The sequence below is a fragment of the Equus asinus genome, chromosome 5 (assembly GCF_041296235.1).
Source record: "Equus asinus isolate D_3611 breed Donkey chromosome 5, EquAss-T2T_v2, whole genome shotgun sequence".
Classification (NCBI taxonomy): Eukaryota; Metazoa; Chordata; class Mammalia; order Perissodactyla; family Equidae; genus Equus; species Equus asinus.
The window spans coordinates 94,750,027-94,776,539 of record NC_091794.1 but is presented as its reverse complement, the minus strand read 5'-3'; the positions used below and the strand labels follow the sequence as shown (position 1 = coordinate 94,776,539).

General features: G+C 55.1%; 1 protein-coding gene and 1 long non-coding RNA gene across 2 annotated transcripts in view; both read left to right on the top strand.

Annotated features, from left to right (window-relative positions):
- The window catches only part of MAN1C1 (mannosidase alpha class 1C member 1), a 133,566-nt gene extending 119,992 nt beyond the window's left edge, over positions 1–13,574 (top strand). The window contains exons 8-12 of the mRNA XM_014855023.3: positions 1,402–1,517; positions 7,501–7,720; positions 10,248–10,420; positions 11,722–11,837; positions 12,810–13,574. Of these exons, the coding sequence (XP_014710509.1) occupies positions 1,402–1,517; positions 7,501–7,720; positions 10,248–10,420; positions 11,722–11,837; positions 12,810–12,930 (746 nt within the window). The 3' untranslated portion in view covers positions 12,931–13,574. The remainder of the gene's footprint in view (positions 1–1,401; positions 1,518–7,500; positions 7,721–10,247; positions 10,421–11,721; positions 11,838–12,809) is intronic.
- A 1,825-nt stretch (positions 13,575–15,399) lies between these two features.
- LOC139045347 (uncharacterized) lies at positions 15,400–17,813 on the top strand. Its single transcript, XR_011503546.1, has 3 exons — positions 15,400–15,551; positions 16,085–16,819; positions 17,405–17,813. It is a non-coding gene; the product is annotated as an uncharacterized lncRNA (long non-coding RNA).
- Positions 17,814–26,513: the final 8,700 nt, after the last annotated feature.

Here is a 26,513-nt window from a genome sequence, read left to right as displayed (position 1 = left end):
TCCAGCCCACACTGACCCCCTCCCACCCGCTGCTCGTTCAGGTCTGTTCCAGTGTTTGCAAGTGTTTGTCCTGTCCCTGAACCCCTGCTAGGCCAGGATTTGTTTGTGGAGGGGCTGGAGGGCCGGAAGCACTGGTTTACTGGGGGGGCCCCCCCCGCCCCCTTTCCCTGTCCCCATCCATCTTTACCTCTGACTTTTGTCCCTCTCTCTTCACACATGTCCTTCCTTTCCTTGAGCATCTTTGTTTGCATTCTCTGGTTGACTGTAAAGCTGAGGAAGTGAGGGCTCTCTGGCTTGGTGGCCTTGGACGGGCTATTCGGCCTGCTCTCTGTTTCCCATTTGGGAGACAGGGTTCACAGTGCTTACCTTGCAGGGTTCTTGGGAAGATTGTTGTAAATTATCCAGTGAAGCTCCTGGCCCACAGTGGACCTTTGATCAGCGGTGGCTGGTGCTGTATTCTCTGTTTCCTTCTCTTCCTGCCACCCGCTTTCCCTCTCTTCTCTCTTTCTACCCGCTCTTTGCCCAGAGGAGCTGAAAACACTCTTCCCATTCCCCCCCAGCCTGCCGCCTTAACCCACTCGCCGTGTTCCTTGCTGTCTCTCTGCGCACGTGAATCCTAACAGGGCACTGAAGTTTGCCCTTTCTTGTGCCTGTAGTGAGAGCCTTATGCTTCCCCACTGTTCATTTCTAAGGCGTGTGAGTGAAGTATTTTCGTGTCTTGCTTCTGTGGTTAAGTGCTCCTTGGTCGACCCATCTTGCTCCTGGGACAGCCCTGGGTGCAGACACCTCATTCAGCCACAACCTGGAGGTCCTGCCACTCGAGGCAGATGCCAGCAGGGCAGAGAGGGGTCCACAGATGCGATTTTCCCTCTCCCGGCTCCACTGATCTCCATGTATCACAATTTGCTAAATTTAAACTCGGTTTCTCCAGAGCAGCTCTGTACTTTGTCCAACTAAATTAAGCGTCTCCTTCCTCCTTTCTGTGGCCTTTTATGAACCTGCCCCACATTAATTACCATGTTTGTCGCCGGGTAATAAAAATCTCTGAACTCCCTGCCACCACGTTATCTTTTTAAAGAAATGCAACTCATTTACAGTTAATAACCGGAGGCCCTGCGTCCTCCGCGGCTGAAGCGGCATGATTTATAGTGGCCGGATGAGCCCGCGCGCTTTCGTGTGGGATGATCGCGCGTCAGGACGGCCCTGGTGTCCCCTGAGTTGCGGGCCATGCCATTCTCTCGGCCCCTGTTCCGGGCTTGGAGGCTGCTGATTAAATGCTCTCTCACTGCCCGCGCACAGCATGGGGTGCCACCGAGGCTGGCAGGCGAGACGGCGCCCGGTTAGTCCCGCCGGCGGCCTCAACAGATGGAGATAATGTTCTTGTCATCTTTCCCCTCACAGACCACGTCTCGGTTGGAGGACTCGGGGACAGTTTTTATGAATATTTGATCAAATCCTGGCTGATGTCGGCCAAGACAGATATGGAGGCCAAAGACATGTACTACGAAGCCTTGGAGGTAAGATGAGAGCCTTGTTCTTCACAGGCCGTTGGTCATTGGCCACTGGCTCTCACCCAGGCCCCTGAGTGCTGAGGGGGGTGGGGTCGGGGGGGTGCTCACCCCTCCCCCACAGCGAGCTGGCTGGAAGAACAAGACCGTCCCCTCCCCAGCCAGTCACTTTGCACACCCTGTCTCGTGACTCTTCTCAAACACCTTGAAATTAGGGCTGTGTTAGCATCCTCATGTTTCAGATGCAAAACCCAAGCTCAAGGAGGTGAAGTCATTTGTCCGAGGTCTCACGGGAAGCGCAGGCAGTCTGATTCAGAAACCACCGTGTCTGTGCCTCAGTTGATGTGTCAGAGCCCAGAATGCAGCCAGACGGTGGGCTGGGAGCCCCCAAGTGAGGCTGCCCAAGCAAGACCCTCAGCCGTCTTCCTGCCAAACCAAAGGGGACATAGTTTGCACATCTAAGCCGGGAGGGGCCTCCCTCAGGGGAGCACCCAGTTCTGCTCCTCTTCATGTGGATGGAAACCAAGGCCCAGAGAGGGGAAGGCACTTGCTCAAAGCCACACAGCACAGAACTGGCAGAGCTGGAGCTACAGTGTTATCCCCATTGTCCATCACCACTGCTGGTCTGTCCATGGGGTGTGAAATGAACAAGGGGTGAGTGCCTCCAAAGGGAGGGGAGACTTTAGGACAGAAGGGGGAATCGGGTAGCCTGAGCTTTTGGGAAGGGGGTCTGGAATCCCCTCAGCCCATCCACAGATACCTTTGAACCCAACTCAGAAAAAGGCACTGGGCAGTCTCCGGGCCTCAGTTTCTCCATAAAGTGAGTTGAGCAGGTTGGATCTACTTTGCTGCCGTCTTGGTCTAAGCTACTGCCTTATGTCCTCTAAACTGGTCTCCTTGCCTTTCCCCGCCCTCCCTCCAAGTCACTTCTCCACACAGCAGCCAGAGCAGCTGGAAATGCACGTCCCTCCCCTCACTGGCTCCTCTGAGCACTTGGAATAAACCAGACTCCTCGCCTTTGCCCTCCAGGTTCCACCTGATCTAGGCCTGTCAATCACCCTGAACTCGCTCCCCTTTGCCCTCTCAGCTCTGGTCCCCAGCCTGCCTCAGACACACCAGATTCCTTCCCACCTCAGGGCTTTTGCACTTGATGTCCCTCTAGCTGGAATATCATGCAAATAGATAGGTCTCACTTACTGGTCAACTCAAATGCCACTGAAATTAGCCTTTCCCAACCTCTCTCTGTCACATATCCCAGACATATTCTCTTACTCACCTTCATTGGCATCTGAAATTATCATGTGCACATCTTTGTTTACTTGTTTATTGTCTATCTTCCCAGAATGTGAGCTACCCAGGAACAAGGATCTTGTTTATTCATTCACTGTATAGCCTCACTCCTGAAACAGTGCCTGGTACTTTGGAGGCATACAGTAACTATTTGATGAACAAGTAGATGCATGAATGCTGAAAGGATGGAGGGAGAGAAGGATAGATGCGTGGGTGGATTGGTGGATAGGTGGGTGGATGGATAGATAGATGGGTGGGTGGATGGATAGATGGGTGAGTAGATAGAGGGGTGGGTGAATGGATGGATGGGTGGGTGGATGGATAGATGGGTGAGTAGATAGAGGGGTGGGTGAATGGATGGATGGGTGGGTGGATGGATAGATGGGTGAGTAGATAGAGGGGTGGGTGGATGGATAGATGGATGGGTGGGTGGATGGATAGATGGGTGAGTAGATAGAGGGGTGGGTGGATGGATGGATGGGTGGGTGGATGGATAGATGGGTGAGTAGATAGAGGGGTGGGTGGATGGATGGATGGGTGGGTGGATGGATAGATGGGTGAGTAGATAGAGGGGTGGGTGGATGGATGGATGGGTGGGTGGATGGATAGATGGGTGAGTAGATAGAGGGGTGGGTGGATGGATGGATGGGTGGGTGGATGGATAGATGGGTGAGTAGATAGAGGGGTGGGTGGATGGATGGATGGGTGGGTGGATGGATAGATGGGTGAGTAGATAGAGGGGTGGGTGGATGGATGGATGGGTGGGTGGATGGATAGATGGGTGAGTAGATAGAGGGGTGGGTGGATGGATGGATGGGTGGGTGGATGGATAGATGGGTGAGTAGATAGAGGGGTGGGTGGATGGATGGATGGGTGGGTGGATGGATAGATGGGTGAGTAGATAGAGGGGTGGGTGGATGGATGGATGGGTGGGTGGATGGATAGATGGGTGAGTAGATAGAGGGGTGGGTGGATGGATGGATGGGTGGGTGGATGGATAGATGGGTGAGTAGATAGAGGGGTGGGTGGATGGATGGATGGGTGGGTGGATGGATAGATGGGTGGGTAGTTGGGTGGATGGAAAGAAGGATGGGTGGATGGATGGATGAGTGATCTCTAACTACCCTCTGATCGCATGAATCTGGCCAGAAATGATAGTACTTGAAGGAAGCACAGTGAAACAGGCCTCCAGAGTCTAGCTCCAGCTCTGCCACTTCTGGACCCTTTAAACTATGGGCTCAGTGATGAGTTTTCCTTGCCCAGCTCCCTGATACCAAGACCTCAGTCGTGAAGCAGCTGCTGGGACTCCAGGTCCAGCTCAGTCTGAGTCTCAGCCCCGTCCACTCCACGCTTCTAGGGCTGAGCGTAAACCGCAGCCAGCATCTGCTGTCAGAGGATTAGCTTTTAGCCGTGGCAGGTATGCTGCCCAGAAAGGCCCTCTCTGACCTTTCTGCAGTGCCTTTCAGAGTAAACAGAAAGTTAACGGCAGCCTGGTTCCCTGCCCTTAGGGCACAGTGGAGTTGAGGCTTCAAGGGAAGAATGGCCATGAATTATTTAAGCAAACGGGGAGCCTTATGGAAAGCGCTTGATTGAACGGGAGAGAACTCAGCTCTGCTGCCGAATTTGATCTCCCCAGTGAAGAGCCTGGAGTGTCCCTGGCCCTGGATAAAGCCTGGGCCTCTGGCAAGTTTGAGTCTTTGAAGAATGTTCTGGTGGTTCTTAACCTTGTCAGCATGTTAAAAATCACTTGGGGAGCTGTAAAATCCCGATGTCCAGGCTGCACCCCGACAAGGTCACAGCAGAACCTCTGGGCCGCCACAGCCCCGAAGCTGCCCAGGGGCCTCCAGTGCGCTGTGAGACCAATGTCCAGCTGGGTGGGCGTGGGGGGTTCGGACAGGCCGACTGGGCACAGCCCTGAGGGTCACAGGGGGAGGGTCTGTAAGAACAGGGGGAGCCTCTGTCCCCGCGGCCTCCTCCGGGCAGGCGCGCTGGGTGCCATGTCGTATTTAGCCCCCTCTTACAGATGATGAATCTGAGGCTCAGAAGGGCCCAAGGTCACAAGGCAACAAGTGTCAGAGCCAGGGCGCAAACACGGGTCTGACTGGCTCCAGATCCAGTCCAGGAAGTGCACAGATGGGTCCCCTCCAGGGGGCAAAAGAAGCCAGAGTCTCTGACCAGCCTCAAAACCAGCCCAGGAGTTACTGTTCCCATTTTACAGACGAGGAAAGGGACTCTTCAGAAAAGTGAAATCACTTGCCCTGGGTCACCCAGCTCTCCACTTGTGGAGCCGAGATTCGAACCCGGGTCTCTGGCTCTCAGCCAGCTCCTTGCTATGACTTAAGCCTTTTTACCTGGCGGTTGCCAGCCTGTGCTGTCTTGTGCTTTGCTTAGGGTTTTAGAAAGCCTTGTCTTTGCATCTGCTCGTCTCAGTTGTGTCCTCCGCGAGAGACTGGTCTCTCATTTCCTCTTCACCGCAATTACTTAGCTTGGGGTTAACCCCGAACAGAAATCACCTGTGGGAGATGGTCTTGAAGGTGCAGACTTCTGGCTACCGGGCAGGCTTCCTGAGGTCTCCCCCGCTGTCCGTGTTCTCTCCATTGTGTTGACACCGGGTGACTGAGCTGGGTTTCTGTGCCCTGGACTAGCCCTGCCACCCCTCCCCGCCCCGCATCCTTAGTGATGTGGAGCAGCTGCCATGCACCCGGCCCAGATCAGACCCGGCACAGCGGCAGGCGGCTCTCCAGGCCTCCTCGGGACTCCTCTCCACGTGAAGCAGGCACCCGGGCATGTCACAGCATCAGAGCTTCCCCACCTGCTGCTCAGTGAGGGTCCAGCCAGCCCACACCCCGGGCCGTGCAGGACAATGAAAAGGGAAAACCAGTGAAGGAGCGAACGTTGTCTGAGCACCTTCCCTGTGCCAGGCACTGGCTGGGACTGTGGGTGGTGGCTTCTGCTGCCACGGCGCGGAGTCCTGGGTGAGAGACAGATGCTCCCCAGAAACACGCACAAATACGCAAACAGTGGGGGTGGTGCCACGCTGAGAGAGAACAGGGTGGCAGAGCGACGGGAGTGCTTTAGATCAGGGTGCCCTCTCCAAGGGATTGCCTCCCCGAGGCAGGAAGAAAACCCAGCCTTCCTGCAGGCCGCGTCACCTTGTCTGGTCACCGCCTTCTCTGAGCTCACTCTGCAGAGTAGAGCCCCTCCGCAAGCTTTTTTCTGTCTTGGCCCCTCAGTGTGTTTCATTCAAAGTACTGAGCACACATTGTAGTTCTTCCATGTATTTGATTTCGGGGAGGTCTCTGTGCTCACCGGTGAGCTCCCTGAGGCGGGGGCCAGACCCATCCTCAGGGGCTGTGTCCCCTGCACCAAGCACAGCACTGTGCTCCCAAAATGCTCCATCTGGGGAGCGGGGGGGATGTGAATGAAAGGAGGCCAGCGTGGCTGGGGCGGGGGCCGCCTGGAGAGGAGCTGTAATGGCCAACGTCCATGAGGACCCCCCGAGCTGGGAAGCAGGCCGAGCTCTGCAGACACGTCTTGTTTCATCCTCACAACCCTGTGAAATGGTTCACGCTCTTACCCCATTTTACACATGAGGAAATTGAGGCACAGAGAGAGCGCAGAACCTGCCTGATGTCACCCAACTTCGACCTGGTGGAGATGGGTTTTGAACCCAAGGAGTCTGCACCCAGGAGCCGTGTCTGTGGTGGCAGCGTAAACCTCAGGGTCCAGAGCAGGCACGAGATGCAGTCAACTCATTATTTATAGAATGCAGAGGCCTGGCCGGGGCCCCAGAGGCCCCAGCCTTGGACCATGACCCATGGCCCCTTCGAGTCTAGCCTTGTGGTTGTTTGGGCAGCTGCTACCATCACCTGGCTCTCCAGGGCTCCCAGGGACCAGCAGGGAGCCGGGGGGCACAAAGACTGAGACCTGCACCTCCCAACACCCCAAGAGTCCTTCCCAACAGCATCACCTGCTGCAGGAGCAGGGGGCTCCCAAAGTGCCTTGCCACCAAAAGGAGTGGCCGTCGTTGGGTAGTGGGAGGCGCCGTGCTTGGGCATCTGGGGCTCCTCGTCCTAATCCTGATGTGGCTGGGTGACGTGGGACAAGCCACTTGACCCCTTTGTATAGGGCACTGCAGCCCGTGTGCCTGGCTTGTCGTGGGTGTTAAATGAGAAGCCGTCTGACAAGGGCCTGTAGGAAGCAGCTTTTAATTCTCTGTAGTCCTTTTTGCGAATCTGATAAAATATATGGACCCTCTTCCCACGAAAATGCACACACAAACATATCACATACAGTTCTGGGGGCGTCGGGACCCCCTGAAGCCCATCCACAGGCCAGCCGGGCTTCAGGTTAAGATGCCCTAACAGAGGATATAATGGACGATGACAACAATTTTAAAGAGATTTTTTTTTTAATTTTGTATGTTGAAGATTTAAAAGTCTGTATCAGAGACTCGCCCTGGGGAGCTGCCTTGTGTCCAAGCCCCTCAGCAGGCGCCGGCCTCGGCTGGGCGAGTGGCAGAGCCTCCTGTGGCCCCGTCAGGAGCGGCCGCCAGCCCGGCCCAGCAGGCCGCCTCTGCCTGGGGTGGAGGGCTCAGCAGAGCCGCTCGCTGCTGTCTCGGAAATGCTCATCTTCCGTCCTCTCCCCTCCCTTCTCTGTATCCCTGCCCCTTCTCCCTGCCCAATCCCCACCTTGCTCCCAGGCAATAGAGACCCACTTGCTGAATGTCTCTCCCGGGGGGCTGACCTACATTGCTGAGTGGCGAGGGGGGATTCTGGACCACAAGATGGGGCACCTGGCCTGTTTCTCCGGGGGCATGATCGCCCTCGGTGCCGAGGATGCCAAGGAAGAAAAAAGGGCCCACTACCGAGAGCTCGCAGCCCAGATCACCAAGACGTGCCACGAGTCGTACGCCCGCTCAGGTAACCCTGCAAGGGGAAGGGGCAGCAGGTGAGACTGAGGCTAGCCACCAGCAGAGACCAGCAGAGTGGCAGTGAGAAGGGACACATGGACTTAGGGCAGCCTCGCCTTGAAGTTATGTCAAATCTGAATGGGGACGGGTTGTCTGCGCTGAGATTGTGCCCTAAATTAAAGGGAAAAGAGTGATGATGTGTTAAGCGCTTTGTGTGTGTAGGTGTTGTTCAGCACTTGACACACACATCATCACTGAACCTCACAACACAGATGAGGAAACTGAGGCTCGGAGGTGACTTGGCCAAGGTCCCATGTGAGGGTCACAGAGCAGAGGGTCCCCCAGCCCCTGAGGCAGGAACATTGGCTGCCTGAGCCTAGCAAGTCCCTTATCCCGGAGCTGCTACCCCGGAACTTTCTCCCCTTTCCTCCCCAAAACCCCCCCATTTAGGGGGTCTCATCCCCTCCTAGCAGCACCCTGTTTGTCACCCTCTTTGATCTAAGACCACCGGAAAGCTCAAGAGTGCCTGCATCGTGCCCACCCGGCACTCACTGCAGAGTCGTCAGAGGTCGAGTTAGACGCATGAGCCCAACTCCTTATCTTACACGTGGAGAAACTGAGTCAGCCCAGAGTGGGGAAGTGACTTGCCCAAAGTCACACTGTGCATGAGTAGCTAAGCGGGGCTGGAACCCAGCTCTTCTGATGCCCGGCTGCACCGTGTGTGCTGTCTCTGTAAGCAGTGCCCCCTGGGCCGCAGGAGGTGCCCACCGCGGAGTTTAATCCCAGTCTCGGTGGGAGGAGAGGACCTAAGATTTGTAGTAGAAATTCCTGGCTCAAGTGCCGCGCTGCCACTCACCAGCCAGGTGGCCTCTGTTTTCTCATCCTTCCAGTGGGGACAGTAACACAAGTCTCCTTGGGGCGGGGGGGCAGAGGGTTCCATGGAGACCACACTGCCAGCCGCCTTCAGCCAACAGCGTGGGAGGCGCTGGTCAGCATCCCCCAGAAATGAGACTGTGACCACTCCGGTTGAGTCCAGATCTCCTGGAGCTGTTTTCAGGAAGCCAGCCATTCGCAATGGGTCCTTAAAACCGGTCTTTAGTTCCCTTCAAAGAGCTGTCTCTGCCAGGGCTGTAAACAAATAGGAAATCGCAGGAATAATAAAAAGCTCGCTATTTGTCTGGGACAATCAGCCCAGACCATAAAAGACAGTCTGTTTAATGGAGCATATTGTTGCAGCCAGCCCGCTAGTCCACAGATGGCTGCGACAGTTGCTCCTGCCCTCACCCCATTAGCAGCTTGGCAAAACGACTGTTTTCTGATGGGCGGAGCAGCCGCACCACTCCAGAGGCTTGGAGGGGCCCGGGTCTGGCTGATGCCTCTTCCATGCAGCCCTCCATGGCAGAGTAGGACGTCCTGCAAAGCTCCAGCTCATCTCTCTCGAGGAAAGGCAGTGCAGGGCCTCTGAGGGTCCCGAACGCTAATGGGAGGAGGGGGCACATGTGGACCAGAGCTGCGCCCTCAGCTCACCTGGACAGGATGTGCAGGCGTTCGAGGGAGGAAGACGTGACCCACATACCCTAAATTTTGGACCTAGAGAGTCAGACCCAGGACAGAAAGAGAGAGCACAGCCTGGGGAAAGGGCATCAGACAGATCCAGGGTCCCATCCCAGCTCAGCCACAACTCGCTGTGTTGCCTTGGACAAATTACTTAGCCTCTCTGATCCTCAGTTTCCACATGCATGAGAGAGGGATAATAACATCTACCTTAGGAAAAAAACATTTTTCGAGGACTGAAATAATGTGTGTGAATGGTGGCTGCGGTGGTGGTTATAATTGTGGTCATCCAGAAAACAGGAACGGCAGCAAATTGTCCAAAAAGCAACAAACAAATAAAGACAACAGTACGCAGACCTCTTCAGGCCTTCTCTATCAGCTCCCTCCGCCTGAGTACCTGCCTGCTGGGCAGATCTTTCCCTCATCGCCACCTCACCGGGCTCCCAAACTGTCAGCTCTGGACGGCTGGTTCCAGGTGTTGAAAGCCATTCCCTAAGACAGGGGGTCTGTGGAGAAGCATCATGCATGTTAGCATATTAAAAGATCTGATAAGTCCTGCAGATAGGAGACCATTTTATTTAACCCACTGTTCCCCCAATATGTTTAAACCTGAAACCCTTTCTTGGCTGAGCTCTGGCTGACAACTTACGGAGTAGTGTTTCAAAATACACAGTTGGGGACATCGCCCAAACCTCTGCCTTCCCAGAGTGCTGGGTAGTTCATCTGGATTCTCAGATTCTAAAACTGCAAAGTTTTCAAGGCCCCGGGGTCTTGCTTTGGCCAGTGTGGGTCAAGAGGGAAGCTGTGCGTCTGCCAGGCTCAGCCTTACAGGGCAAACCGAGCAGGGCCCCCCATGCCAAGCCATCAGCAGCCAGCGCTCGGCCGGGGCTTCCAGACCACTGAGATCCCTCCTGGGGCAGCTGCCTCCTGAAGAGTGGGGAGGGGAGGTCTGACCTGGGCCCTCCGGCTGCTCGTTCCCACAGATACCAAACTGGGGCCCGAGGCCTTCTGGTTCAACTCAGGCAGAGAGGCAGTGGCCACACAGCTCAGCGAAAGCTACTACATCCTGCGGCCGGAGGTGGTGGAGAGCTACATGTACCTGTGGCGGCAGACCCACGACCCCATCTACAGGGAGTGGGGCTGGGAGGTGGTGATGGTGAGTGCGCCTGGGGCGAGGGCTGGGGGTGGCTTGACAGGGTGACGCTTTCCCTGACAGACAGCTCACAGTCAGCGTCCAGAGCCCCCTAGTTCAGGCACCAGGAGGAAGGTCAAGCCAGGGTGACGTCTGGCTGAGGTTCAGAATGCAAAGGGTCCGGGTTGTGTTTGCAGAGCCAAGGGTCTCCTGCTGGGCAGATTCTGGCCAGGACCTTGTGAAGAGGGTTCTGAGTGCCTGCAGCCTTCGGGCCCGGGCGGGTGTCAGCACAGTGAGAGGCCAGACACAGGGCCAGCCAGCGAGGGCCGGAGCCCGTGTGGGCACTGCTTTCTGACCTGAAGCCTGGACAGGTGGCCTTGGAGTTCTCCTCTGGAACAGGAACTGGCTGCTGGGCCAGCAGCTCACCCCGTCCTGTACCCAAAGCCAGCCCAGCCCCAGGCAGCGCCCCCTTCTCTGGGTTCTGCTCCCTCCTCCCGCCCCAGCCTCCCCTCCACTAGCCCTCTTGTCCCCAACCACCTGTGGGAAACCTCACGGCCCTCTTTGGGCTGGGTGTCAGAGGCAGGTGTGTGGACTCCAGAAGCTTCCTTGATGGATGCTGAGCCTTCTGTGTCCCCCCCGCCACCTCCCCACTCCTGCCCCACAGGCCCACTGCCCTCAGGGGCACTGACTGTCCTGGGGAGAGCCACACCCAGAGCATCGCACTCAGGCGGGCACGAGGCCTGCTCAGGTTCCCTGACACAGGTCACTGGCCAGAGTCCCCTGCTTCCAGGGGGCCCTGGTTCTTGACCATTGAAGGCCAAGTGTTCTCTGCTCCTGGGCCCAGCCCACAGACCCCTCAGTGGGTAGAAACTGCATTTCTATACAGAAGGCAGACAGCCTGTGGCCCACTCACCTCTGGCCCAGGGACCACGTCTCTGTGGGGAAGCCCTGGGGTGTGCCAGGTCTGGTCTCCAGATCCCAGCCACGAACAGCACCAGTGCCTTCCTCTGTCCCCACTGTGGGGGTGACTGTCAGGTCCTTCTAGTTCCCTGAAAGGCAAGGAGAAGCTTCCTCTGGGTTCAGACTGCAAGAGCTCAGGGCAGGCGGCCCGTGTCACTGATTCTCAGTGACGGGCCCAGGGAGGGTGGCCCCTCCAGCCTGGCGGCAGGGCAGCTGAACCCTGGAAGAATACTTCGGCCTTCTGCTTCCACAAACGCCGGGGTCCCCAGCTGAGGGCTCCGGGCCTGCCTGTTTGCGAGCTGGGCAGGCACGAGTCTTGGGGACCTCTCCTCTCCCCATGCTGAGGCTGCCTTGCTTTTCTTCAGGCCCTAGAGAAAAACTGTCGAACGGAAGCTGGCTTCTCTGGGATCCACGACGTGTACAGCAGCATCCCCAACCACGACAACAAGCAGCAGACTTTCTTTCTAGCGGAGACACTGAAGTGAGTTGGGGCTTGGCCAGTGTTCTTTCCAGAGGGCAACTCAGGCTTTCCTTAGGGATGCGGGGAGGGGTCAGCGGTCCCCCCTTCACTGACAGTCAGGCTCTGAAATCACAGGGAGGCCATGAGGGATGGGGGCCTTGGGATCTGGAGGGTTACACACCCCCAAGGGTGAGCCTTGGGCCAGGCTGGTGTCTCCACTCAGGGAGAGACTGGCTTGGACTCCACCCCTGAGTTTTAGCTGTGTGAGGAGTCAACTGTCTCTCGGTTTGCTTAGTCCTTGGAACTGTGTCCTCTGCTGTAAGACGGGAATCATGTCGAGGATGACGTCAGCACTGGTCACTGCTGTTGACTTGCCCTCTTCAGAACAGCTGCTGCTCTGTTCTCTCATTCTTGGGGTGGGACTGGGCCACCCCATTTCCTTGCTGTTCCCCAAAGCAGTCCCCTTGTGCTTTAACCCTTTAAGATGGATTGGAATGGCCCTTTCCTTCCAGAAAGAACCCCATGGCTTGGGAAGCTGGAGTTCTGGAGTCACAACCCCCTGTTCATTTTAGCGCCCCAACATCTATGTCACTATAGTCTCCTGGGGGGCACATAGGGAGCAGCCTCAGAGTTTGGACTGGTGCAGCACTCAGGCCACCCTGCAAAGAAAGGAGAATCTAGGCCCTAAGGGGTCTTCGCAGGGCTCACATACAGGGCCAGGTGGGGAGAGAACCCGAGTGAAGCTGGCTGGGCGCGAGGGCTGGGGCAGAGCCAGGACTAACCCAGGCCTCTGCCCCAAAGCCCAGGGCTCTCCTCCCACCCACAGCTCCCTCCCTGAGACCAGCCCTCCAGGCAGATTTGGGGTCTCGGGCCTCCCTGCACCCTTAGCCACAGGCTCCTCACAGGGGCTCCTGGGATCCGTTCCCACTGGGTCCTCGTTCCCCAGAACACTGACAGGCTGTGTCTTGCTTCGCTCCCTGCCCGGGGGCACAGGTATCTCTATCTTCTGTTCTCTGAAGATGATGTGCTCTCCCTGGAAGACTGGGTGTTCAACACGGAGGCCCACCCGCTGCCCGTGAACCACCTGGACAGCTCCAGCAGGGCGGGGGGCTGACGCTGACCCCGCCTCCCTGCCACTGCCAGGCCGCCTGCGCCCGTCCTGGATTTGGGATTGTTCCCAAAGGGACTGGGAACGTGGGCCCCAGTCCAGACGGGCCCCGGGCCGATGTGTCGGACAAGCAACTTCTTTTCCTCTGTGAGGAGACAGGACTTGGAGATGCAGCGATGCCACACCAGGCCCAGACATTCCTTTCTATGGAGAATTTCTATGAAACCCACTCACTTGCCATTCCAGGGCCGAACGACCAGAGGTTTCCATATCGACCCCATGTATTTGATTCACTACCTTTCGTTTTTCAGGGTTTTTTTGTTTTTGCTTGATTTTGCCTTTTCTCTACAGTTGTGTTTTATCACAAATTATAAATATAGTTTTCCAAATCGTGTGCTTTCAAAAACAGTGTCATCCTGATAGAACTAAACCTTCAAGTGTTTGCACATGCCCACAAAACCTGGACCTCGTTTTCTATATTTTCAATGCCTCTGCCCAGCCTTTGCTATGTGTTCAACTCTGTCATTTATCTTATAATTTGAGGAGGGGCTTTGATTTGGGCCTCAGTGTTACGAATCACTAGGGCTATTTTCATTATTGTAATGGAAAAATCTGTAAACTTACAATAAAAGAGTTTATTGAATAAGAAATATGATTGGGTTCATTGCACATTAGTGACTCCTGGGAAAACACTGCAATGTTATCCTCAGAAAGGATAGTCAACTAGCAGTTGATTTAAGATACCATTTAGTAAAGACTCCAGCTTCTATTGCCTTCCCTTAAATTGGTCCTAATATATTCAGTGAGGCCAGTTCTTTCAATGGAGTTGGATAGTTATACTTAGGTCAAGGCTTGGAAGAGGCCCAGAGAGGGGCAGCAACTTGCCTGAGGTCACACAGCCAGTAAAGACAGAGGCAAGCTCAGCCCCTGTGGTTTGTCCACCACCCCAGTCCTGTGTTCATCTATTCCATTATTCGCAGATTCTTGGTGAGTGCCTGCAGGGGACCAGACACTGGGCTAGATGCCAGGGACATACCTGGGACCACAACTGTCATAAGCCATGCCCTCAGGGAGCGTCCAGTCAAGGGGGAGAGACAGACAGTGAACTAAAGTGACAGATAAGTCACGTGGCTGCAAGTTACATGAGATGCTGCAGAGGAGACAGGCGGGCGAGGTCCTGACAGCCAGGACCTATCTTGGGGACGGCGGAGCGCCTCCCTGAGCAGCTGGCCGTCACGCCAGGACCTGGGAGAGAAGAAGGGGCAGCGGGAAGGGTGTCCCCTGCGTCCACTCTGCACCTCGGCCGCCACCTGCTCCCTGGGAGGAGGCCCAGCACGCAGAGCAGGGAGTTCAGGCGCCTCCTCCCCTCAACCTCACCCCCACCCCTGCAGCTTGTCGCACTGCTGACTTCACAGGACAACGTTGAGCCCTTCCCCACGTTCAGCCGCTCCATTCTGGCTCTGTTAGCAAACCTGAGTAGCTGCCAGTGTGCTGGGCCCTGGGCCGGTGACCTGGCCTTAAGCCCCGGCTGTGGGACCCTGGGCAGGTCACCTCCCCTCTCTGGGCCACTCTCTTCCATCAAGCAGAGGAAGACCCCACACCTCACAAGGTTGCTGTGAGGTAAGCGGGAGGCTGCTGGTGCCCTGGCACTGCGGGAAGCACTGCTGCCTTGTTCTGGAGACTCAGATGCTTCCAGCACCTTCTTAAGCAGTGGTCAGAGCTACAGGTGAGCTGTCCCTGCGGCAGGAGCCCTGGCGTTTGGTGAATGAGTCACTGCCTGAGCCCAGCAAATCCCTTCACTCTAGACAGGCATCAAGAAAGTGTGGCTCTGGCAGCCCGCTGGTGCCCGTTTAAAGGAACAGCAGAACAGAAAAACCCACGACACGAACATCATAGAAAGGTTAGGAGGATCTTCATGACAAGCAGAAAGAAAAATCATTGGCCATCTTACTTTCTAGAATAAATACTGTTATATTTTCTTCTAGATCTTTTTCTATGAATGTACAGAATCTATTTTGCAAACATGGTATACTGTGCATACTGTTTTATTATAATCTGCTTTTGCTCTTGACTATATTCTGTAAACATCTTTCCATGTCAGCAAATATACATTTACCTCCTTACTGTACCTGGCTGTGTAGTATTCCATCGTGTGCTGTATCATGCTTTCTGGATCCGAGCCCCTGTTGCTGGGCATTTGTGTTTGTGTCAGTTTGGGTTCTTAAGTACAAATAAGAGAAACCAACTCTGTCCAACTTAAGCAAAAAAAAAAAACCCGTGTATTGAAATGCCTTGGGGTGACTCATGCACTCTTAGGAGAATAGACAGCCAGACCTCAAGAAAGACTAGGAAGAGGCTTTGCCCAGGGATCCAGGCAGGCCATCAGGACGGGAGAGTCCAAACGATTCCCCGTCCTGCTGTGTCTCCCTTGGAGGAAGAGAGCTTCCAATTGGCCTGGCCTGGGCCACGTGCTCCCCAGCCAAGTGGAGAGCAGGACATCGTGACTGACGGAGCCACCAAGGCCCCGTGCAGTGGGCAACCGGCTCTTCCCTGGAGAAACCATGAAGTTTGCCACCAAAATAATGAAGCTGCCGGCTGGCCAGGCAAAAACAGCAGGAGCTCTGCAGGTTTGGCTTTGATTTTTTCAGCATTATAAAGAGAATTTTGAAAGCGTACTGAGCATTCCCCTTTTTCCTCTTGTCTAACTCCTGAGAGTCAAGTCCTGGAATGTCTCTCCATTGCAAAGCCCACTTCGCAGTTCCCCAAGGCCCCAGGCTCCCCCCGGGACCCATGTCGCTGTCCCCCTCTCCTCCCCAGGCGCTCTTGTCTTCTGCGTTATTGCTGCGAGCAAGTTGTAGAAATGAATATTTGAAAATTCATCCTCCAGGAGGGCCCTTGCAGGTGAAACAATATCCTTTTGGCAACTTAACTCCATTCCAAGGATAAAAATAAGTAAAACCTAAGGTAGGCTGAGAGGAGAGAGGAATTAAGAGATGAGTCACCCTCCCGAAGGAGGAGCCGCAGAATCCAAGCTCAGGGAACCAGGCCTGAAGTGGCACGTCCTTCCCCAGCCGGGCTCGGCGTCTGCCAGTCTCATTTTGAGCCTCATCTTTGCCCTCCCCGAGGATGAAACCACCTTTTGCACCTGTTTTCTTCACAGATGGGCTTGCTGCTGCTTCCTGCCCAGAAACCTTCGTTAGCACCTGGCTCCCAGCACTGAGGCCCGCGGAGCATCACACCCCCGGGAAGGGGTCGGGCATGGTCCTTTTCCAGATGCCTCCCGTTAAGAGACTGAGTTTGTTCAGACTGGCTCTGTGCATCACTTTGTGTCTTTGGCAATTTGCAAAGTTCAAAAACCAAATACATTGGAAGGAAAAGCAAAAACAGAAAATCTGATTTAAAGGCAACATCCCTGAGATCCAAGATGCGGATCTCGGTTCTGTTCCTTTTGCTTTGGGGAGGTGATCCCATGGTGGTTTGAGAAGATGCTGGAGATGGGGAATGGGCCAGCTCCTCCCACCTACCCCCCTGGGGATCTGTCCTTGGAAATATGCTCATTGATCACGTGGCACAGAGATGCTCAACCGACTGCGACTGAAGCTGAATCACACACTCCTGCGGGGAGAGGGGTGCTGATGCTGATTTTTTGTATCTAAAAATATCGGTTTGGTTTCCTATATCTGGGGCAATATTTTGATCCCGCTCAGTCTGTCTCTTAAGTCAGAGCTTCTCAAACTTGAAATGTGCACCTGAGTCACCTGGGGATCTCGTTAAAGTGCAGGTTCACGTTCAGTGGGTCTGGCATGAAGCCCAAGATCCTGTGTCTCTAACAAGCTGCCGGGAGCTGCTGATGCTGCGGTCCTGGACCACACCTGGAGTAGCGAGGCCTCGGTTGGTGAGTAGAGTGGCAGGATGGCATCACAGGTACCTCGGCTGCAGAGGGAGCTGCCTCAGAGCAGGCGTGTCTGTCACCTGTGTCAGCGACTCCCCCTCCACCAGGACGGTCAGGAGGAGATGGGGCAGGCTCGCTGATGGCTTAGAACAATGCTGCCCAGTGGAACTGCCTGCGGTGCCAGAAACGTTCTATATCTGTGTTATCCAACATGTGGATATCGAGCCACATGTGGACATGGAGCACTTAAAATGTGACAAGTGAGACCAACGAACTAAATTTTTAATTTTATTTCATTTTAATTAAACTTAAAGAGCCGTGTGTGGTTCCTGGCGGCCGTTTTGGACGGTGCGGCCTTCGAGCTCAGAACGTCAGCCCTCCGCTCCCTGAGCCCGGCCCCGCCGGACCCTCCGCAACCTGCATCATTACGAAAATCATCTTAGCACAAAACATATTGTTTGGAGACTCGAGGTTTCCCTTGAACACACCTGGTTATTTTTACACTCACTCCAGCCTCCGACACTTTTCTGCAAAAGCCTCTGGTTTTTAACTTGTTTTCTTTTGTTCTCACTCACTGTTTGTCTGCAGATCGGGTCAGGCTGAAGATTAGAAAGGCAGGAGAGAAGACTGAACGGATGGAACTGGGTGCAGCTCCACTCTGCCCTTTCCCTGGGCTGTGTGACCTTGGGCAAGCCCCTTAACCTCTCTGAGCCTCTGCCTGCCTGCTTCTCCATCTGTGGACAGGAAGGGTGATTTCAAGGGTTAATTGAGCTTCCCAGGGTAGGAACTCATCACTTACAGTGATGATGGTTATTGTTATTATGCGAATGCTCTTTGTAAACTATAAAACCTTGCATAAATGTGAGGCAAAAAACACTGCTGTCAAAAATTCTTCTTTTTAAACCAAATGCTCTGAAACTTGGAGGAGACTGCATCAACCAGGCCCAGGAGACAGACCAAACTCTCAAAGCAATAAATCTAAATGTTTTCTGCTTTTCGCATTGAGTGAGCATTTTGCCATAAGCCCTGAATCTCCGGAAATTGGGAAATTGAGATGAAGATTTGTTGGCTGTCCCAGGGCTTCCAGGGGCCAGCCTGGCTTAGGGGGTGCGCGGGCAGGGGTCGGGGCGGAAGGAAGACGCTGCGAGCTCACCCAGGAGTCCAGCCGAGAGGCGTCCGGGGCATGTGAGGTCCAATTCGCCCTTCGTCTTCATGGTGTTCTCCATGGCTCCTCCCGACAACTGGGAAGGGAGGCGAGGCCGGCAACCACCCGCAGAGGAGGAAACCAAGGCCCAGAGTGGCCTGCTGGGTCCAGCCGCTGTTCCCGGCCTCCGGGCAGCTCCAGGAGGCCATGGTGGTCTCCCCGCCATTCCCCACACCCTCCATCACCCCCCTTCTCATGCAAATGACTCTAAGTGTAGGGTGACTGCTGACGGCATTGGCTCGGGACGGTTTCAGCATGACCTGCTGTTCCAGCACACTAATTAATAATGCCAGCTCTGCTCTCAAAAGGGTCCCAACTGGGACAACAAATTAGGTGCCCCCCCACCCCCTATCTAAGTGAAAAGAGCGATAACTGAGATCTTTCTCCCAGAAGCCTTCAGTGCTTTAGAGAATGGTAACACCCAACCAGGAAAACATGCAATTAGCCCAGAGATTCCTTCCTTTAGAAACTGAGCCAGAACTGCCCGTGTTCTCACACACCTCCTTGTCTTTCCACACCTGTGCCTCTTGCCTGGACTGTCTCTGCCCCCCAGGTATGCCTACTAAACTCCTCTTCCTTCTTCAAGGCTGCCCTCAATGTCACCTCCTCCAGGAAGCCTACCCTGACCTCTCCCTGCCACACCCCTGACACAGGCATAAAAACTCCATTTCCTGGGCTCCGGCCATACTTGCGGCAGACCCAGGTTTGCATGAGCCCCTCCCTGCTAGCCTGGGAGCTCCTGGGTGACAGGGACCTTGTCCCAACCATTGTCTCCCCAACACACTGTAGACAGCAAGAAATGTTTGTGCTGGAGGTTTAGGGATTAGTCACCCACCCGCCTCCCACAAGGTCCAACTGGTTGAGAACAGACACAAGAAACCAGGTGCGGAACTGATGATCAGTTTTATTGCAGGGTTTCTGGGGGCTGTCCTGGTCCGTGGGCTGACTGGAAATTCCAGAAAGCGTGTGTGAGGGGAAGGGAGCTCTTTCCACTAAGAGATAGGAAGGTCCCAGAGAGATGGAGTACAGATTATGGGTCCAGTGGCCCTGTCAGTGCAGTGACCTCTCCCCTGGCTAAAGTGACAGGAGTGTCAGACTCGCCCAGTTCACCAGTTTGATGACCTCACGCCTCACCCCCTGCACAGAGCAGGGAGACAGGCCAGACCCATTTAACACTCTCCAAGCGGGGGCGTCACCGATCCAGGGGCTGAGATGAGAATATGCAGAGAAGAGGAAAAGGTTTCACACACACACACACTCACATGCACACGTGCGTGCACACCTCAGCTTCCCTCCCCCAAGCCTTTGGACTAATTGGCTGATCTTGCAGTCAGTAGGGGTGTGGCTGTCCCCTGGGAGAGAGGAGCGTACACCCAGCACAGCTGCCCTGACCCTCAGGAGACGCTCGCCCCCCTGAGGCTGGGGCGGGAGGTTCTGCGGTGGCCCACAGGATGGTCCAGGCCTGGCAATCACTGGATCAGTGGGTCTCAGACTGCAGAACCCGGTCCCAGCACCAGCAGCACCCAGGAGCTTGTTGGAAATGCACATTCTCAGGCCCCAGCCAGACCTCCTGAATCAGTAGTTCTGAGGGGAGCCCAGCAATCTGTGTTTCCAACAAGCCCCCCTGGGACCCTGACTCAGGAAAGTGTGGCCCTGGTGCACGGGATCTCCAAGACTCCCGCTCGCCAGGACGAGACCTACAGGTCTCGACCTACAGGACGAGACAGGTCTATCTCCTGTCTCATGTTGCTCCAGCCTCGACTGTGGCTCATCAGAGGTTCTGCAATAAACTCAGTAAGAGGAAAACTTCCCCGCCTTCAAACAATATTGGAACCCTCCAATCACTTAATCCTCTCCTCAAAAAAAAAAAAAAAATACAATTCACAAGGAAATCTCCTTCCTCATAAAGAATGAAATCCAAAGAAACTGACATCCAAACTCTTTCCTTTTTCTCCAATTTTTCTTCTGCTCAGGGTGCTCGGATGTTGGGGTTCCTGCAGCCCCAGGTGCCTCCTGGGCCATCTCCTATCTCGCTGGGCGTGGCCCTGTCGCCTCCTCTGATGCTGAGTTAACCTGCCCCTGAGTGTCCGGAGCATCCTGCGTCTCTGGAGTCAGACTCAGCAGGACGAATCCCACACCAGCCAGAGGTTAGAATATAACAGCAAACTGCACTCCCTCTGGCAGTTATCCCAGCAAAATGATGCTCCCAGAGCCCGGATAATCCAGAGCCATGATGCCCTCATCATGCAGGGACCAGAGCACTGACAGAGAGAAACCGAGGGAAAGGCAAAGATGCGGGCCCCAGCCCTTGCAGGAGCCAGGTGGCACCGCATGTAGAGGCCGTTTCCGCTAACTTGGAGGAAAAGCCCCTAATATGCCCAGCCTCCTCTCAAGGGCAGGGGCATCAAAGATACCTCCGTCTTCTTGCGCAATTCAGAGAATTTCAGCTGTGGCAGTCCCAGGCCTTAGGACCACATGGGCCGCCTTCTCCTCCAGCCACCAACGCCACATATTTTTAATGTCTGGCCCTTTTGCACCTCGTTCCTGGTACTCTGGTGCTGACAGGAGTGTGAGCTCTGTCTGGGGTCACAGCCTCTACCCCTCCTATGAGCAGGGGACCACAGGTTTGTAACAGGCCCATTCCTTACCAGGCTGTCTGCTGCTTTCTCTCTGCAATGCTCCATCCAGCAAGTTCTTGAGGTCAGGTTAAGGGGCTCATTGCTGCTGCCCAGGCTGCTGTTCCGGAACCCTCTAGGCTTCGGAATTCAACAAGTAGCCCTTAACCCTCTCTCAGCCAGGCAATGGGCAAGGGGCTAAAACTGCAGCTGTGAACAGGACAGACAAGGTTTCTGTCCCCTGGGGCTTCCAGGCTAGTGACAGGGCGGGAGGCAGGGACAGAAATGCAAACCCATCAGTAAGGTGAGTGCACACAGACATAAGTGCTTGGGAGGCCACAGCCAGGAGATATATGAGAGTGAGGGAGTGGGGGAGGACACTAGAGATGGGGAGGTCAAGGACACCCCTGGGAGCTGACATTCGTGGCGGTCTGTGGTTAGAGCATTCCAGGCAGAGGGAACAGTAAGTGCCAAGGCTCAGAGGTCGGAAGTATCCGCGTCCCAGGAACGGGAAGGCAGCAGAGAGCAGAGAGCGTGCTGTGGGCTGGAGGAGGCGGGACAGACAGGCCTCGAGGGCCAGGGCGGCGTTTGATTTTAATCTGAGAACAGCGAGAAGCTAGGAAGGGGTTAAAGCAGGGCAGGAGCTGACCTCCTTTACGTTCCTGACGGTGCCCTCTGACTTCCGAGCAGAGAGGCCTAGGAACTCTTTTTTCCCTTTACATGTGTCTCACGGGAAAACCCATCTCAGGTGCCCCAGGAGAGAGAGAGAACCCAGTGCTCTCCCCTCGGCTTCTGGGCCCTTCCAGGACCCCTGAGCCTTTCTTTTGACCTTCGTTCCTGCAGCTTCCACTCCCCTCCATTTTCCCCACTTGTTTCCAGCAGGCCCGGCTGCACTTTTAAAAAATGGAAGATGCTTCCTAGGATGGCCCTTGTCCTTCCCTGGCACACATGGAACCAAGGCTGTCTGGGAGGTCCGGGGCCGCCTTCTCCTTCTCTTTGGAACCTTCTGCAGTTGTGGCAGGTACCACGTCAGTGAGCTCGGAGTCTCACACTTAATATTCTGTCCACCTTCCCCCTCCCCCACCGGTAATTCCAACCAGAAGATGGCCTTCCGTGCGTGTCCCTCACAGGCCTGGATCCACCTGTGTCCCTGTGCCGCCCCCTCATGCCCCCTTCCTGTCCCGATACCCCACTTCAGCTACTTCATCTTCCCTGCACTTCCCGTAGGGTCGTGACTGCACGAATTTCTGGGGCTTTTCCTTCCGGCATTTGGCTCCTCACCTATCTCCATGTGGCCTTGATACCCTCCCTGTCCCAAACTCACTGATGGCCACAGGGGCCGGCCTGACTGCTGCCACCCACTGTGACGCTAGGGCTCTCTCGGTGGGGCCGTGACCCCAGCTCCCTGGGCAAAACATCAGGCCTGCCCCCTGAGATCTTGCCTCTCTCTCTGCTAAATCCTCCTGTGAACAACTGAAACAGCCCCACCCCTGACCCCGCCTCGCTTCAGCCTCCTCTTCCCTCTCGTCTTTGTCTCCACACACTCAACTTTTCTCTTAAGGAAATCCCTCCCTTCCTCTGGCTCAACCAGCATGTCTTCTTTCCTTTTAGTTTGATTTTTCTTGGCTCCAAGGTCTTCAATTAGTCCTGCCTCTCCTCGAGTTTTTTAAATGAACCTTTAAAAAAAAACATATTGACTGAGGTGTAATGCAGACACAGTAACATGTCAGGATGCTGATTTTCAATGTACAGCTCAAGGGATGTGACCCGGTCCACGCCCGCATAACCGCGCACCCCCATCAAGACGGAGGACATTCCCGGCCCCCGGAGAGCTCCCTCCCACTGCTCCCCGTCAATATCTGGCACCGCAGCGCGGGCCCCATGCCCGCCTCCTCTGCTGTGGACGAGTTTCAGGCACAGAACTTGTTAGTCTTCAGATTATAAACATTCCACTGAGTTTTCTCTGTCTCAGTTTATACCAGACGACCCGTAACAACTTACCTTCTCTAGAATAAGGGTCCTTAGGCTTTTTAGTCTGGTCATCATAAAGCCCTTTTCTACCCGTTTGTGGTCAAAACCCCTGAAATATACCATGAAGCATCCGAGGGCCACTCTGAGACGTGTCCCTCCCTTGTGAGGGGGGCCAGCTCCCCCCAGCTCGCCCAGGACTTTGCCGCTTGGTACCGAGTGTCCCACAGCCTTGGAGCCCTCAGTCCTGGGCCAATCGGGAGGCTGACCGCCCAACCCCTGTTCTCTCCTTGGCCCTGGTCACAGTTCAGAACAGAGACGAGGAGCAGAGCTCAGGGCTCTTAACCAGCACCATCTTCCTGTGCCTGCCGCTAACCATCTGAAGGCCCCAAGTGTGAAACTCATTTTTTGCAGCTTGTGTGGGATTTGGCTGTCTTGGCATTTGAAAGTCTCAGCCTCCAGTGCTGAATGAGCAACAAACAGGACGAGCGGGAGGGTGGTTTTACAAAAAGGACAAATTCTTCTGGATTTGGCATTCAATGCTCAGCACTCTGAAAACCCCACATGGGAAACTCAGTTAGAGCCGGCTGCAGCCCAGGGATTCCCAGCCCCGCCTGTGCCTCAGAATCCCTGGGTGCCAGGCAGTGCTCGCGGCGGCCAGGCTCGATAACCCAGGGTCTCTGGGCCGTGATGTTGAGAATAAAGCTGTGCATGTGGGTGGGGCCTTTCCTGACCCCAGGAAACAAATCTCCCTCCCCGCCTGGACAGCATGAGAACCTAGCCAAAGCCCATCGTGACCCCGGCAATTAATCTACTTCCTGGCTAATCACAGTCCCAGCCCTGTGCCTGTGAATCCAGCCAAAGCCGCTCAGCGCTCCAAGGCACAGCCACATCTGTGGTCACATATCAGCTGCTGCGGCCACGCAGGTCAAAGGCTTTTCTCTCCTTCAATGATCTCCTTGAATCCTGTGGATTTAAATGTCATTTATAGGCTGACGACTCCTGGGTTCACAGCCCATGCACCACCCTTCCTATAGCTCACAGCTCTGGACTCCTTCGCACCTTTGTGCAGCTCCAAGTGGGCGGCTCAGGGGCATCCTAACACGGCAGGCCCCACCGAGGCTTCCCCCCAGCCTGGGCCCCTCCAGCGCCCTCATCTCGGGAAAGACACCACCGTCTACTCCAGCTCAAGCCCCAGACCGACGCTTGTTTTCCTCTCACTGTGCTCTTCTAACCCGTCAGCAAGTGAGGCCTCTGAACATTCGCGACGTCCTCCGACCTCTCTCCAGCTCGACAGGCTGCCTGACCCCAGGCCCCTGATGTCTTTGGGCCTGAGACTGAACCAGCCTCCTGTCTCCTCCTTCCACTCTGGCCCCCCTCAGTCCACTCTCTATTCAGAAACAAGAAAGGCCTTTAAAAAAACCCAGCTTCATTGGGATATTATTTATATGCCATAAGGTTCCCCCATTTAAAGCTTACAATTCATGTTTTTTCAGTATATTCACAGAGTGGTCACCATAATCACCATAATCTAATTTTAGAACATTTTATACCCCAAAAAGAAGCCTTGTGCCCATGAGTAGACACTCTGCATCCTCTCTCCTCTCCTGCCCCACTCCAGTTCCAGGCAACCAGGACTCTACGTGGGCTCTGCAGACTGGCCTATCCTGGATATTTCATGGACGTGGACTCACACGTGTGGTCTTGGCATCTGGCTTCTTTCACTCAGTGGGATGTTTGTGAGGTCTGTTCATGCTGTAGCGTGTATCAGCGTTCCGTTCCTTTCTATCGCCAAATAATGGCCATTGTGTGGATAGACCACATTTTCTTTACCCATTCATCAGTGGCAATTTGGAAAAGTCTTTTCAAAAACAAGTCACATATCACTCCCCTGCTTAAAACCCTATGATGGTTTCCCATCATATCTAAATGAAACTTGTTGCCATGGCCTGCAAGATTCTTGATGACATTGCCCCAGCCTCTGTCACCAACATTTTCTGCGGTTCCTCTCCGCACAGCTTACTCTGCCTTCTCCATGTTTCTTGAACATATCAAGCTTGTTTCCACCCCAGGACCTTTGTACTTGCTGTTTCTTCTTCCCACTGCCTAGGATGCCCTTTCCTCAATTCTTCACATAACTGGCTTATTCTTTCCATTCAGCTTGCCGTGTAAACGTTACCTCCTACTGAAGTTGCTACTCCCTGCCTGAGTCACTCTGTACCACCTTGTGTTACCCCTTCATGCTTAGCATTACCCGAAATTGTCTGCTTTGTGTGTTTATCACCCCCCTCCTCCTACTAGAATATTGAGCTCCAGAGAGGAAGCACCTTGTCTGTCTTCTTCCCTGCTGTGTCATTGGGCCTGGAATAGTTCCCAGTACATAGTAGGAACTTAGTTTGTTGAGAGGCCTATGGATCCAGGCATGTAAAGCCACTCCTGCAGTGGCACCAGAAGCCTCAGTTGTCCCCAGTGACATTTTGCTCCCAAATGCTGCTCCTATTATGGCTGCCAAGATGCTAGGGGTTGGTTTGGGAGTAAATAACCCCTCTGCCTCTCTAGGGTCCCAAACGATAGAGGAGAAACACAAAAAGGCACAGCCAAATGGCTCTCAGCCCCCTTTCCCTGCCTCCGGCTTATGATCTGGGTGGAGCTGAAGAGGAAAACACTAACCTGGTCTTCCTCCCTGGGAAGCAGCAGAGGCCTGCGGAGAGAAGCCCGACCCGGAAGAGTTCACCCAGGGAACCGGGAAGCAGAAGAGGAGGAGGCTAGAGGACGGGCAGTGAGCGGGTGGGGGTGAGCCAGAGCGACAGGCCAGGGACTGGGGCAGTGACCCTGCCAACGCGGCTGCAGCCGGGCCAGGCCCTGCCTCCTCTTCCAGAGGGTGGATGGAGCGGCAGCATCTGCACCAACGCCTGGGATGTGGAGCCAGAGCCCCCCGCCTCAGGGCAGAGGCAGGGACAGAGTGGGAGGGAGGGACCCTCCCTGGGCAGTCTGAACCGGGCCTCAGGGCGGAAAGTCCCTCTCTTCTGACAACTCTGCGACTTGACTCCTTTGTCTCCAGGATGAAGTCCAAGCTTTTCACAGTGGGTGGGGCCCAGCCTGTCTTTCCTGCCTCCTCTCCCTTCCCCTGCCCCCGCAGTCCCTCAGCTCAAATCCACTGGACGATGTCCTCACAGTGCCACGGCCGGCCGGGCCTATGCCCCGGAATGCTCCTCCCCACACTCTGACTGGTAACCTCCTGAACTCAGGCCCCGCTGGACTTGCCCTCTGAGAAGCCTCTTCTGACTCCTCCTGACGGTCAGGGGGACACTCCTCTGTGCACATCCCTCTCTCACAGCACTTCCCTCTGGGGTCACGGTGTCCACTGACTTGTCTAGAAGGCAGAGACTCCGTTTTCTTCTTTGATGGATCGCCAGCGCCCAGAACAGAGCATAGGAGACCCTCCAGAACCATCTGCTGAATGGGTGAATGAATGACGTCCCTGCTAACGGCGGGCTCCTCAAGGACGCAGCCATCACGCCTCTCGGTACATTTGCTACTGCTCCCAAATACCACCCTTGCCCTCTCAGGGCCAGAAACAAGGTGCCAAGGAGCTCCTGCAGGGCCACCCCAAGCCAGAACTGCCCCGCTGGCCAATCTCTCAAGGCTCAGCCCTGCCCAACTCCTTGGTTTAGGGGCAAGCCCCATTGGGAAGGGCGCCCACCAGGTGGACACCCAGCCCTGCTCCACTGCCAAGGCATGGAGCTGACGTCTCCCCACAGCTGGGTCCCGAGATTGATCCTCTTCCCAGAGGCTTGCTGACCTGAGTCACACCTTGTAAACCCACCGGCCCCGCTCCCCCCTCCCCCCGGCCCCCCACACCCTTCTGAGCTTTGAGAGACACACCCATCCCTCCAGCGCTGGGCTGCAG